General features: G+C 40.9%; 1 protein-coding gene across 2 annotated transcripts in view; it reads right to left on the bottom strand.

Moving 5' to 3' along the window:
- The window catches only part of rfc1 (replication factor C (activator 1) 1), a 15082-nt gene extending 7238 nt beyond the window's left edge, over positions 1-7844 (bottom strand). For both annotated transcript variants that reach the window (XM_061710311.1, XM_061710384.1), the window contains exons 1-12: positions 7725-7844; positions 7199-7354; positions 7039-7114; positions 4572-4688; positions 4178-4476; positions 3074-3148; positions 2625-2702; positions 2189-2533; positions 1978-2094; positions 1681-1860; positions 1316-1420; positions 1-361 (exon numbers count right to left, since the gene is read on the bottom strand). The exon at positions 1-361 is cut by the window's left edge and continues 69 nt beyond it. In XM_061710311.1, coding sequence (XP_061566295.1) covers positions 1-361; positions 1316-1420; positions 1681-1860; positions 1978-2094; positions 2189-2533; positions 2625-2702; positions 3074-3148; positions 4178-4476; positions 4572-4688; positions 7039-7114; positions 7199-7354; positions 7725-7727 — 1912 coding nt within the window. In that variant the 5' untranslated portion in view covers positions 7728-7844. The remainder of the gene's footprint in view (positions 362-1315; positions 1421-1680; positions 1861-1977; positions 2095-2188; positions 2534-2624; positions 2703-3073; positions 3149-4177; positions 4477-4571; positions 4689-7038; positions 7115-7198; positions 7355-7724) is intronic.
- Positions 7845-12603: the final 4759 nt, after the last annotated feature.

The raw sequence follows: 12603 nt of genomic DNA, 5'->3' as shown, positions 1-12603 counted from the left end.
TGTTGGCGCAGCTCTGGTCCCCCTGCTGGCCAATCACAGCCTTCAGAGACTGTGGACGGTACTTGTCCACCCACAGCAGGCTGCTGCCCTCCCCCGCCGGCGAGGACGGTTTCGGGGCGGAGGAGGAAGGCGACGAGGAAGACGAGAGGCTCAGCTCCCTCCGGGCCACGTGGCCTGAGCCCCTCCCGGGCGGCGTGCTGCCCTCGCTGGTCTTGGCACCGGCTCTCCGGACCTGGCCGGTCTTCGACGGGCTCGGCGTGCGAGGGGACGTGGAGTTGCCCTTTGAGGGAGAAATCTTCTGACTTCTCGGGGTGCTCTTTGACGCCTTGCTGGGAGGAGTCTTGATCTTCGCAGCTTTGGTCTAATTAATGTGGGAGGAGAAAGGAGGTCCCATAAAAAGTTTTAAAAAAAACAACCACAAATTGAAAAGCTAAAGTGTTTAGCGATTTCAGGAGTTGATAGAAATATAATGTACTAGGGCTGGGGAACGATTCAAATGTCAAGAATCGATTCGATTCAGATTCTGAAGATTCAGAATCGATTATCACGATTTGATTCGATCCGATTCGATATTGATTTGGCTTAGTGTTATTTAAAATGTTTTTTGAGCTGTGGCCTGAATTATATGACTGTAAAATAACTAGTGAAATAATAATTTCACAATAACTATTGTGAAATAACTAAGAAATAAATAACTCAAACAGGCCTTTCAATATCCATTTAAAGTGCAAAAAAATAAGAAATTGCAACAGTTCATGCAGTAAACAAATCATTTTAGCTTATCTAATTTATTCTGTCACCACACACACATATTGCCATGAAGCACCTGGCATTTTTGTGTCATGACAAACCGTGTGTCCGACTACTGGGATTAAAGTTTACCGGGCGAAGATGTAATGATGGAAAAAAAAAATAAGAAAAAAAAAAAAAAAAAAAAAAAATCGATCTTTAGACATAAGAATCGATTTTTAGGAATTAATATGAGAATCGATTTAGAATCAGAAAATCGATTTTTTTCAACACAGGCCTATAATGTACACTCCAAAGTTTCACATATTAGGGCATTATTAAGAAAATCTGATAATATACCCTGTCATTGTTAAAAAAAACAAGCCAAAACTCAGAACTAGCAAGTGAAAAACCACATACACCCAACATTTACTAAAAAGTGAACTGATGAAAACAATTCAGCAGTCTAGATCGTTAAAATTACAAGTTTAAAAGCTTAACTACTTTTAGCCAGATTACATACAGAAATGTTTGTATTTGTCATTTCCATGGCGAGACTTTCCAACATGACTTTATGGGTTCTGACCTCAGCTTCTGCAGCAATTTCATACTTGGATTTCTTCCCTGGTTTGGTTCGGATCAGATCCAACAGACCATCTTCATCCAGGATCTTGGTGCCAAAACCCTCCGCCTGAGCAGCCGAAGAAACGGGGATAAAAAAAAAAAAACCTGAAGCAATTCCACACATTGTGTTTGAAGGCTGGATACAGAACCACAGAAAAATATGTATACATTTGATAGGATTCACATTTTTGGCTCTTTGTGGAAATATTGTCATTATTATAAGTACATTTCTTTCTTAATGCACTGAATAAGCTCCAATCAGTGTCCAAAGTAAAACACCTAAATGTACAAGTTATTCTTTGCCCGTGAACACAGACATGAAGCCACCTTCTCCATCTTGGACACGCCGCCGTCTCGGCCCTGCACCAGGTACGTGGTCTTCTTGCTGAGGTTGCCCGTCACTTTGCCTCCATAGCGCTCAACCAGAGATTTGGCGTCGTCCCTCTCCATGGACTCCAGGACGCCCGTCAGCACGAACACGCAGCCCTCCAGACAGTTCTCTTCTCCCTGGAAAATGCACAAAGTCGTCCCACACGGATCAAAAACATTTCCTTTTCTGAATCTGAAATTAACGCTTTGACCGTCAGAAACTTTACAGAACATTGATCTTTTGGTGGATCTCACCTTTGGGATTTCTTTGGATCCCAGAGCCCGCGGTCCGTCTCTGTTCAGGTAATTTCTGTAAGCTGTAGAGTTGACCTTCTTCTTCCTCTCAGCATCTTCGGGACTCGTGTTTGTGCTCTGGTTGAAACGTAAGAACGTCGCACTTGATTTTAACCGGTTTTCTTACCAAGCAGTTGTTTGCACTCTGTCATATAAAAACGGTGTGGCTCACCTCAGGTTTCTTGGGAGACGTTTTAAGTGCGGTGGGTGTGGTTGCCATTTTAGGTGTGAACTTTGAGATCGGAGAAGCGGGAGATTCCTTTTTCGGAGAAAAGGACACTTTTATGGGCGAAGTGCCTGTTTTAGTCTTTGTTCCTTCATCCTTCTTCTTCATCATGGCCAGTTTTGAGCTGGCCTTGCCGGGGCTCCTCTTGGGCGACGGACTAATCACATCTTCTGACATGGATTGATTAGACTTTGACAGGCTGCTTGTGCTGCGGGCAGCAGCAGCAGCGCCGGCCGGGCTGCTCTTTGCGGGAGACGTCATGCTTTGTTTCTCCTCAGAGCTTTTGCGAGCCTGGGTGCCGACACGGACAAAAATCATGCAAACAATTGTGTCATAAACTGTGAATGTTTTTCGTCCTTTTTAAAATGATTGCATTCAGTACCTTCTTGGCTTGTGGTTCTGCGTCCAACATGGCCAGAGTTCTGGCAAATTCCTCGTCATCATGGACACGTTTTTCCAGCTGAGTGGATGTGCGGGGAAAAAACAACGACAAAAACATGATTAACAGAGACTTCTTAGCTTACTTGTGATAGTTTCATATGCAAGTGTTACAAATGCATGAAATCATGACTGGCTCATTCAAAATTTCTTCTGCTCTCTGGCAGGTAATTGTGGATCACAGTGCAGATTCTGCAGAAAAAAAATGCCTGTACAATTTTCAATATTCACAGACAGATATAAAGTGTCATGCACATGTCATGAAAAAATTAAACGTGAGCGTTCAACACATTTCTGGTAGTGGTATGTAATGTGCCTCTAGATACCAAATCATTTCATCAAGTAACCGCTTCAGTTCCAGCGACCCAAGGAATTGGCGGTTGCGGAGCCTACCTCCATCTCCTCTTCCATCTGCAGCTGTCGGGCGAGATCCTCATCGCTTATCAGATCCTCTGGCTCTTGAGTTGGCTGAGGAAAAGAGGAGTCAGTTAGGGCTGGATTGCTTTTCCACTGGCTGGAGAGCCAGGACTCTACGTCACCAAAGCGGAGGCAGGAAATCCGTAAGAGGAGCATGAAATCCCTTGGAATAACAAGAATGGAAATGGAATCTTGCTATGTGCAGACGCTGAACCTGGCTCTAAATATCTCGTTTGAAAGTTCAGAATCGCCTTTATGCAACTTTCCGCCATCAACAGTTTACATTTCAGGATGAAAGCAAGTCTTTTCAGAGTCACATGTTTGCTGTACAGTATTTTTGATTGTGTGGCTCAATCAGTAAGAATTCATCCACAAATTCTGTGATATATGTTATATATTATTAAGGACTTTTAAATATGGCAATTGCATTGTTTTCATTGGTTAGAATAATCACTGTACCCAGTGCCACCATGATATAGTTGTGTGCAGGAGTAATGTGAGGAATCTGGGAGCTAATTTGGACTGGCACTTGTCTTTTGAAGAAGTTTCTAGGATTTTTTTTTTTTTCTTAAACCAAAATATGAAACATGCCATCTAAGCGATGCAGAAAAACTAGTTCATGCATTTGTTACTTCCAAGACCGGACCACAGAAAGTCCTTATCGTTAGACTTTTCCCATAACTACTCTGAAAATCCAGCTGATCCAAAATGCTTCAGCAACAGTCCTGGTGAGGATTTGCAAGAGAGATTGTAGTACCGTACACAAATGTTTGTTTTTTAAATTTATTTTATAATTCCTCTCGTCACATATTATGTCCTTCATGAAAAAGCCTGATCTCGTAAAACCCTGCTCCTTAGATTGCTTGGGGGACATCCCGTGATGCATCTCTCAGCATTCTGCTTCTCAGACGGTGTTTGCTATTAACTACTCAACAACATAAATTGAGACACATTTTTACAAAGTCTGTTTGATGTAAACGGATCATGTGACAGGAGTGTACCAAAAGATGAGCAAAGACCTCATTTGTACCCAGAGAGACATTAAAAAGTGACAGTCACAGATAATTCAACAGCACTCACGGCCTTTCTTTTGCTGCTGGCGACCAGCTTCTTGTCTGAGCGATGAATGGAGCCACTGCCGAAAAAGTCAATCACTGAGGTTGGAGTTTTTTTGGGTTGAGGTGGAGGAGTTAAAGCAGGACGTGGAGGACTCTTCAGCCCAGTTTTCCCCTGGTTTGAGAAAGGCTTCGTGGAAGTCTTCACCACCTCTTTGACTCCTGGAGGAGAGCACTCTGTTTTTGACTTCTTATTTTTGTCAGAGCCATTCTGTTTGGGTTTGGAGACATTCTTCAGGGACTGAAAGTTGTCACTGTCTGACTCTGGAAGTAAAAAAGAAAAACAAACGTCACCTCATTTGACATTTCGTGTATCTGAGAGGATTTGCATCATTACTCAGATGAAGAACAAGCCTCACCTGTTTCAGAGACGTACTGCACAGGATCCTTTTTATGAGATGCTTCTGCTTTGCTGGTCTTTGTTTTTTCTTTGGAGGATTTCTTTGACTTCATCACTTGCTCTTCCTCCTCTGAATCTGAACAAGAAAAACCCACAATGTTTATTAAAGCTGAAGCATCAGGTTCTTTTTCTGCAACATTCCTGCTGATATTTGAAGTTTGCTTGACAGCACTTCCACATACGCAGATCCGCAGAGATTCACCTTGATGGAAAAGTAGTTTGATTGCTGCAAAACCTTATTAACTAAATCATTTAAAAACGTCCAAGCTGAAACAACTCGAATCTGTAAATTGAACTTTAATAAAACTATTTACTTTTATTGGAATCTACATTTGTTTGTACCATGTTTCCATATAAAAAATAAAATATGAAATAATTTTTTTGGTCTTTTTTTTAATATATATATAAAAAAAAAAAGAAAGAAAAATGTTAGAAACTTAAGAACACTAAATCTTGGAGATTTTTTTTCTCTAATTAAGATGTAAGATGTGTAAGAACTCAGGAGACCAAGGAGTGTACTCACATCTTTGTAAATTATGTGAAAGGTTAATACGTTTTTCCAAGAATGGTTCCGTTATCCTTGACTCGGAAAACCTTAAGTCTTAAGTTCCTTAAGTGCCTTAAGTGAAGCAAATTTGGCAGACAGAAGCACCACAGTGCATTTCTGTGATATAATGTAATTCATGAAGTCATACATTTTTACTTAGTAAACTCAAAAAGTCTGATTTTGGTCATCCATATCCGGGTCGAGGAGCCAAACTAAGCAAGTAAGCTGGCCAACACCTCCAGCTTTCCCAGCATGACACTAAGCCGTTCCCTGACCAACTAGAAGACATTATTTCCCCAGCATGTCCTGGATCTGCCTTGGGACGTTCTCCCAGCTGCATGAAACACCTTCTCAGCGAGGCCTCCATGAGCAGCGCTCTCCTCAGAGTTCTTCCTAAAATCAAAAACACCTCTGTGAAGTTTGTAGCTATGTTTCACACACTTTGCTCTTCATATTTGTGTGATTGCAAAAAGCTGGCCCTCTGGTAGCTCCAGACAAGATTAACTATTAGCATTGAGGAAGCTGATTTCCTCGACCTCAAAATACAGGACACATTGCTGTGTATAAAAAAAAAAAAGAAAATCACAACAGCGCTTGCACTTTCTCCGGATGCTTAACCGGTTCGGAGTGTGCAACAAATTAATGATCATGTTCTACCACTCTGTGATTGAAGCTGTCCTGACATTCGCCATTATCTCCTGGTTTGGTAGCCTCTCACTAGGAGATAAAAAGAGGCTGGAACACATCGTCAAAGTTATTGATGTTGCCCTCCCTGATTTGCCTACTGTCTTTGGCAGGAGGGTAACATCCAAGGCTCAGGACATCCTACAGTGTCCTGACTCCTGACCATCCTCTCCATGCCGAGTTTCAACTTTTACCCTCTGGCAGGAGATTCAGATTGCCCAGGACCAAATCAAACAGACTGAAAAATTATTTTATAACTCACGCCATCACCCAACTTAATTTAAGTTTGTCTGCTGTGTCCTAGCTGTGTGAATATGCTCTGTGTTTTGGTGCCTTTTTATGTTTCTTGGTTTTACCCCCCCCCGTAAAGCACATTTCCCCTCTGGGGGGACAATAAAATGAAGTTGAAGTTCAAGGTTTTTTTATTTTTTTATTATTATTTTATTATTTTTTTTTTTTTCCTCAAAAAGTCTGAGTGAAGATGCTAAAAGTGGTGGAGATGAGTAGATAGCATGAGCAGACAAAGCTCGGACACATTAATTCAGGACACACGGAGACAAGAGGTGAGAAAACACCTCTCGCTGTGTTGACCTTCAAGCAACATGAAGTGTCATAAGTATTAAAGTAGCATCCCATCTACAGCTCCCACCCCTGCTCTGACCTGTTTGACCTGCTGCCTTCAGGAAGACGCTACAGAGTCATCAGGTCAAAAACTAACAGACTTAAAAACAGCTTTTTCCCCAAAGCCGTAACCGCCCTGAATAAAACGTGAATGTCTTCGTTACTGTTTTTTACCGTGCAATACTTCTCCCGGATTATCTGTGCAATATTCCACTACATGTGTAACTATATACTATCATCGGTAAATAGAATCTCAGGTCTTCACTATTCAAATGCACCTTAACCTTTTTTATATTATTTATATTTCTTATTGTTTGCACTATTGTTTCTTATTTGTCTTGCACTGGAGAAGTGATGCTGATTTCAATCTCACTGTACCCAGGTACATTGACAATAAATTATTCTATTCTATTCTACATATCTTTGTCTAAAGAGATATGTAGAAGTCCTGAATTAGAAATGTATCAAAATAAGTAACTTATCAATTTAAATTGAAGTGCAGTATAAGTCTTCTTATTTAACAGCCACACCTTCTTCTTTTTTCTTTAATACAACATCCCTAAACCAGTCTTACCAGACTCTATGACAGCACGCTTCTTCCGTTTCTTTTCTTTGCTCTTGTTTTGCTCTGGAGTTTTGGGGCTTTTGACCTAAATGAAATAAACCAAAGTAAAACCAGATGAGCAAAAATGAAGATAAATGGCACTTATTAGTAGAAATCAGGGGCTTCTTGCCTTAGTGGTCTCTTTCTTTCTCTTTTTTCCATCTTCATCTGAAGACAGAGATTTCTTCTTCCTCTTGTTCTTCTCCTCTGGTTTGATGTTTCCATTTGAGGCAGGTTTCTGCACCGCAGGCTTGGCTGTCGTCGGTGCAAAGAACCGCCTGATATCCTATAATGTAACCCCCACAAGCAGGAGCAGGTTCATGGATGAGACACAATAAAGACAGATTATAAAAGCGGCAGCAACGCCAACAACATGCATTTCTGCAGCTCAAAGATTTCACGCTCCGACCCTGATTGTGCAGCAATACGTGCACAATTTTAGTGTTTTAACTTAATGAATTAAACTGAAAACAAGTAGCAGGTGTCAGACGATCATGTCGTGTGTTTAAAATTGCAAGTTGATCCTCTTTAGCTGCAGCTAACACTAACACTCCTGCAGTGTTTAACGCAGCGCCACTTTCTCTTCATCAACTACTTAGTTCACACACGCACACAATGTCTTATCGTTAAAAGGGGAGTTAAAGAGTGTAACGTACCATTTTAATAGCTTTTCTTGCAGCGTTGTCGCACGTTTGTTTTCAGAAAAGTTAAAAATATATATATTTATATCTGAACTAGTTGGCGCGAAGGAAACTCGCTGGTCGCCAGGAAGTGACGTCACTGCGTCACCCAACGTGCTTCCTGAGAAATTAAACAAAAAAATAAAATATATTAAATACAAATATGTACATATAATAATACATGTTTATATAATATCAATATTAATAATAATACATATTTACAAATATTTAACAATATTTACCGGTATCAACATTTAAGAATGATGATAACTGTGTTATCCTCTATCATCTATCATTTCTGTGATATAATGTAATTCATGAAGTCATACATTTTTTGTCCTTTATATATATTCTTTTGTTTATTCCTTTTCAATATGGTGCTGGAATCTCTGTATTTGTATGTTGCCTTTGATCTTAATTTTTCATTGTATTTCAAGATTTAAATAAAAAAAAAGAAATAAAACAAAAGCAATTATAAACTCGTTATCTAACTGCTTTATCTAAGGTTTCAAATGTTCGCTGATGTTGGATTTAAACGTTAAACATCATCGTTGTTAAACGATCTTTTTGCCAAAGGCATCCTGAAACTCACTTACTGGTCATGTGAATTCACTTATAGATTCTGGAGGGACTTCCACAAGTATATTGCTGATTCTGTCTTTTCTGACTTTCATCTTTATTTTAAGAATGTTATTTCTGGTTTTCATAATTTTAATCACAAAGATAGGGACGCTTTCTTTTTTATAAATCTGTCTTTATTTTTAGCAAAGTTTCACATACACAAGTGCAAATTCATCCACAGAAAGCCTGAACTCCTTGTACTCAAAAAAGAACTTGAACAATATATGAGGACGATCTACTCATCAAAGAACACAAGCACAAAAGACCATCGGCATCTGTAGATCGCTGAATTTGTTTACATGAAACCTACTCTCGCACATTATGCTGTTTTTATTTTTATTTATCTTTTAAATTTACATTCAACTATCTTGTCCTATATATATCTTTTGTTTATTTCTTTTCAATTTGGTGCTGGAATCTCTGTATTTGTATGTTGCCTTTGATCTTAATTTTTAATTGTATTTCAAGATTTAAATAAAAAAAAAAAACAAATAAATAAAACAAAACCAATTATAAACTCGTTATCTAACTGCTTTATCTAAGGTTTCATATGTTCGCTGATGTTGGATTTAAACATATATTACACTTATTAAAAAATGTAATATTTCCTCTATCTGTAGCAAGACATGTCAGTTGTTTATGTGCATCATATAATTCATTCATTTATTCTTTATTTCATTCAAAAATAAAACAACAAACAATTCAATAAAAACACAAACGTTCCTAAATTGTGAATGAAAGGGAGCAGAAAGAAGAAGAATCTTATTTAATCTGCCCCTTTTTCCCAAGAAGTCAAATTACAAAGAACGTAAATTAAAAAATTAAAAAACAACAACTAAGTAAATAAAAAACTAAATTAAAATAAAATAGCCGCCGGCTATGGATATGTCAATCAAACTTAAAGGGAAAGTTTCGTTTTTTACAACCTGGACCTTATTTCTGGCATTTTTTATGGTCGTATACTCACCCCGAAAAGTTTGGTGTCATTTGGAGTCCTTCGGAAGATATTAGGAGTTTTGTGCGAGCCGCTTCTCCATATAATGGTAGCGAATGGGGGCACAGCGGGACACAGACGATGCAGCGTCTAAATAACACATTATTGCAGCGAAACTCGTTCATTTCTTTTATGAATCACTAGATCTGCTTCTGCGCGTCTTCCAGGACCTGTTGTCTACATCCGGGGCTGTGTGTGTAACAAATAAATCAGTTTGTAAACAAGACCTCTGAACTCATGACGTCATCTCTGTGCGCGCATCGCAGACACAGCTCCGTGTACAGCGGGAGTTTGCTACTGTTAGTTTACTGTTAGTTATTTGAAACATGTCTGAATATTTGTCAAATTCTGAGGTTGTGGACGACGACTTTGAATATGATGGACGTCCTTACCGTTTTGTACCGTTTTGTACCGTTTTGTACCGTTTTGTCTGTCCGGGATGCGCGCACAGAGATGACGTCATGCAGGTCAGAGGTCTTGTTTACAAACTGATTTCCTGATTATTATTATTATTATTATTCCCTTGCCATGGCGGACCTGACAGCCGTGCTCCGTGACCAGGGCGAGCACCTCCAGGGCCCGCTCCGTGGCCCACATCCCGTCGGGTCCCACGTTGGGCGCCAGTGTAGCATGGCGAGTGCCACGGGGCCCGACCGACAGGATGGAGAGGACACAGAGTTTTGTGCAGAACCCTTTTTATTTAGCCAGATCACCCAGATCACCGCCACACACGTGCAGAAGCACCTTCTCCCACAGCATCCACCAGCAGCTCCTCCGACCCCTCGCTGCTGTCCAGCTCTGCCTTATAAGGCAGGCAGGGTGGAGAGCGGCAGCCACTCAGGCGGATGGGACACAGGTGCGTGTGTCCCATCAACCTCTCCACCCTGCCACAATCTGATATCTAAACTGGAGGCACAGGAAACATTGAAATCGAGTGTAGAGTTCAAGTTTGCAGAGCTCACAGACGAACTGAAATTTGCCCTGGAAACTTCTGAGTCTTCTGCAACAGAAAACATCTCAGAAATGATAAGTGTCTCATCACAAACTGACAATGCTTCTTTCGAAAATGTATTAGAACCTTCAGAACCAGAGAGGGTGTCTGAACAAGAAGCTGAGAAATCATCACCAACCAACGGAGCCTGAACACAGCAATGACAAGATGTTAGAAGTTGTTGTAGAGAATAGCAACAATGAACTTAACCAAGACTTTGCTGCAAACGTGGGAGTGTCAGGCCTAGAAGAGGTCTCTGAGCTGAAAATGACCACTGAATCGCAATTGGTTTCTGAAGTTTCTGAACAAAAAGCCAAGAAGCGTAGACGCAGAAAAAAGAAAAAGCCAGAGCAATCTGACGATGCAAATCACGTCATTGAATACCTCCCTCAACCTGAAGATGGTGTACCGACAGCTGACTTGATGATTGATGTAGAACTCACCGAAGAAAGTAACCAGCCTGAGGTCGGTGATAACTTGGCTGCAAAAGTGGGAGACCCGGAGCCAGAAGAGTTGTACAAACCGGTACCAACCCCTGAAACAGCATAGGTCTCCGAACAGGATGGGGTTGCTGAACAAAAAGCAAAGAAGCGTAGGCGCAGAAAGAAGAAGTCAGAAAAATCTGAGGATGTTAATCAGGTCATTGAATACCTACCTCAATCAGAAGATGGTATACCAACACCAGACTTGATGAGTTGGCAATAAAAGTAGGAGTTTCAGAACCAAAGGGGGTCTCTGAGCTGGCGGGGGCCAATGAAAAGGAATTTGTCTCCAAACCAGAAGATATTTCTCAACTAGAAACAGAAAAGCGTCACCAGCGGAGCCTGGACCCGAGAATAACAAGATATTAGAACTGAAAACTGAAAAGAGTGACCAGTCTGAGGTCAGTGCTGCAAAAGTCGGAAACCCTGAACCAGAAGACTTGTCCAAACCGGTACCATCCCCTGAAACCGCATTAGTCTCTGAACAGGATGGGGTTTCTGCACAAAAAGAAGATGGTATACCAACACCAGACTAGATGATTTTGCAAGAGTTGGCAATGAAAGTAGGAGTTGCAGAACCAGAGGGCGTCTCTGAGCTGGTGGGGGCCAATGAAAAGGTCACTGAAACGGCATTGGTCTCCGAACACGATGGGGTTTCTGAGCACGAAGCAAAGAAGCAGAGACTCAGAAGGAATAACAGGTCAGTAATTACTGAGAATTTGAAACAATTTGAAGTAATTGAAGAACTCCCTGAACCGAAGGATGCTGTTATAAAAGAGGACACCAAAATGGTATATAATCCTTCACTGTGGAGACGATTTAAGAAGTTCCTCACCCCGGCATGTCTGCGCCAGTACAAGCACAAGAACACAGTCCAAGATTGAGTGCAAAAGCAACCGGGTTGTCATCAAGTAAACAACAAAAACAAGATTGACAAAACAAAATTGAACAGTTCCAAAACCAAAGCCATACAAACTGGCACCCCTCACCAGGTCCAGTCATCACCCATAACCACCATCTCCTTTTCCGGTCAAGACATCCCCCTCTCTACCTCTGTTACCAACCTCGGTGTGAAGCTGGACCCACAACTCACCTATGTAAACCACATCAAACATCTGTACAAAACTTGCTTTTTCCACATAAGGAACATATCCAAACTCCACCCCTTCCTCACTTTCTCCGATGCAGAAAAACTCGTCCACGTCCTAATCTCCTCCAGGCTCGAGTACTGTAACAGCCTGCTCATCGGTATCCCCAACAAACACCTCCGGAAACTTCAACTCATTTAGAACTATGCTGGCCGAACTCTGATGAAAACTTGCAAATACGACCATATCACCCCTATTCTTCAGAACCTACACTGGCTTCCCATAACCTCAAGAATCCAATACAAGATTGCCCTCATCACTCACCTCTGCATCTACAGCAATGCCCCTCAATACCTCAAAGACCTCCTTACCGCTTACCAGTGTTGGGACTAACGTGTTATTTCGTAACACATTACAGTAATGCTGTTAGTTTTGGCAGTAACTAATATTAATAAACATTATAATAACTTTTTTAATTCAGTAACGTAATTACCGTTACCAAACGGTGCATTACTCCGTTATTTCTGGCCACAGTGAAGCTTTTTTTCCCCACACGCGGAGACCAGAGGAAACGTAGTGTGTGCGCATTCAAAAACATGAGCAGTCATGGCGAGCCAAGAGAGCAAGGAGAGTTTCGCAACGTGGAGATATTGGCATTACAGTAATCCCTTGTTTTTCG

This window comes from Cololabis saira, chromosome 1 (assembly GCF_033807715.1).
Source record: "Cololabis saira isolate AMF1-May2022 chromosome 1, fColSai1.1, whole genome shotgun sequence".
NCBI lineage: Eukaryota > Metazoa > Chordata > Actinopteri > Beloniformes > Belonidae > Cololabis > Cololabis saira.
The sequence above is the reverse complement of the archived record's forward strand: the minus strand, read 5'-3'. Positions and strand labels throughout refer to the sequence as shown.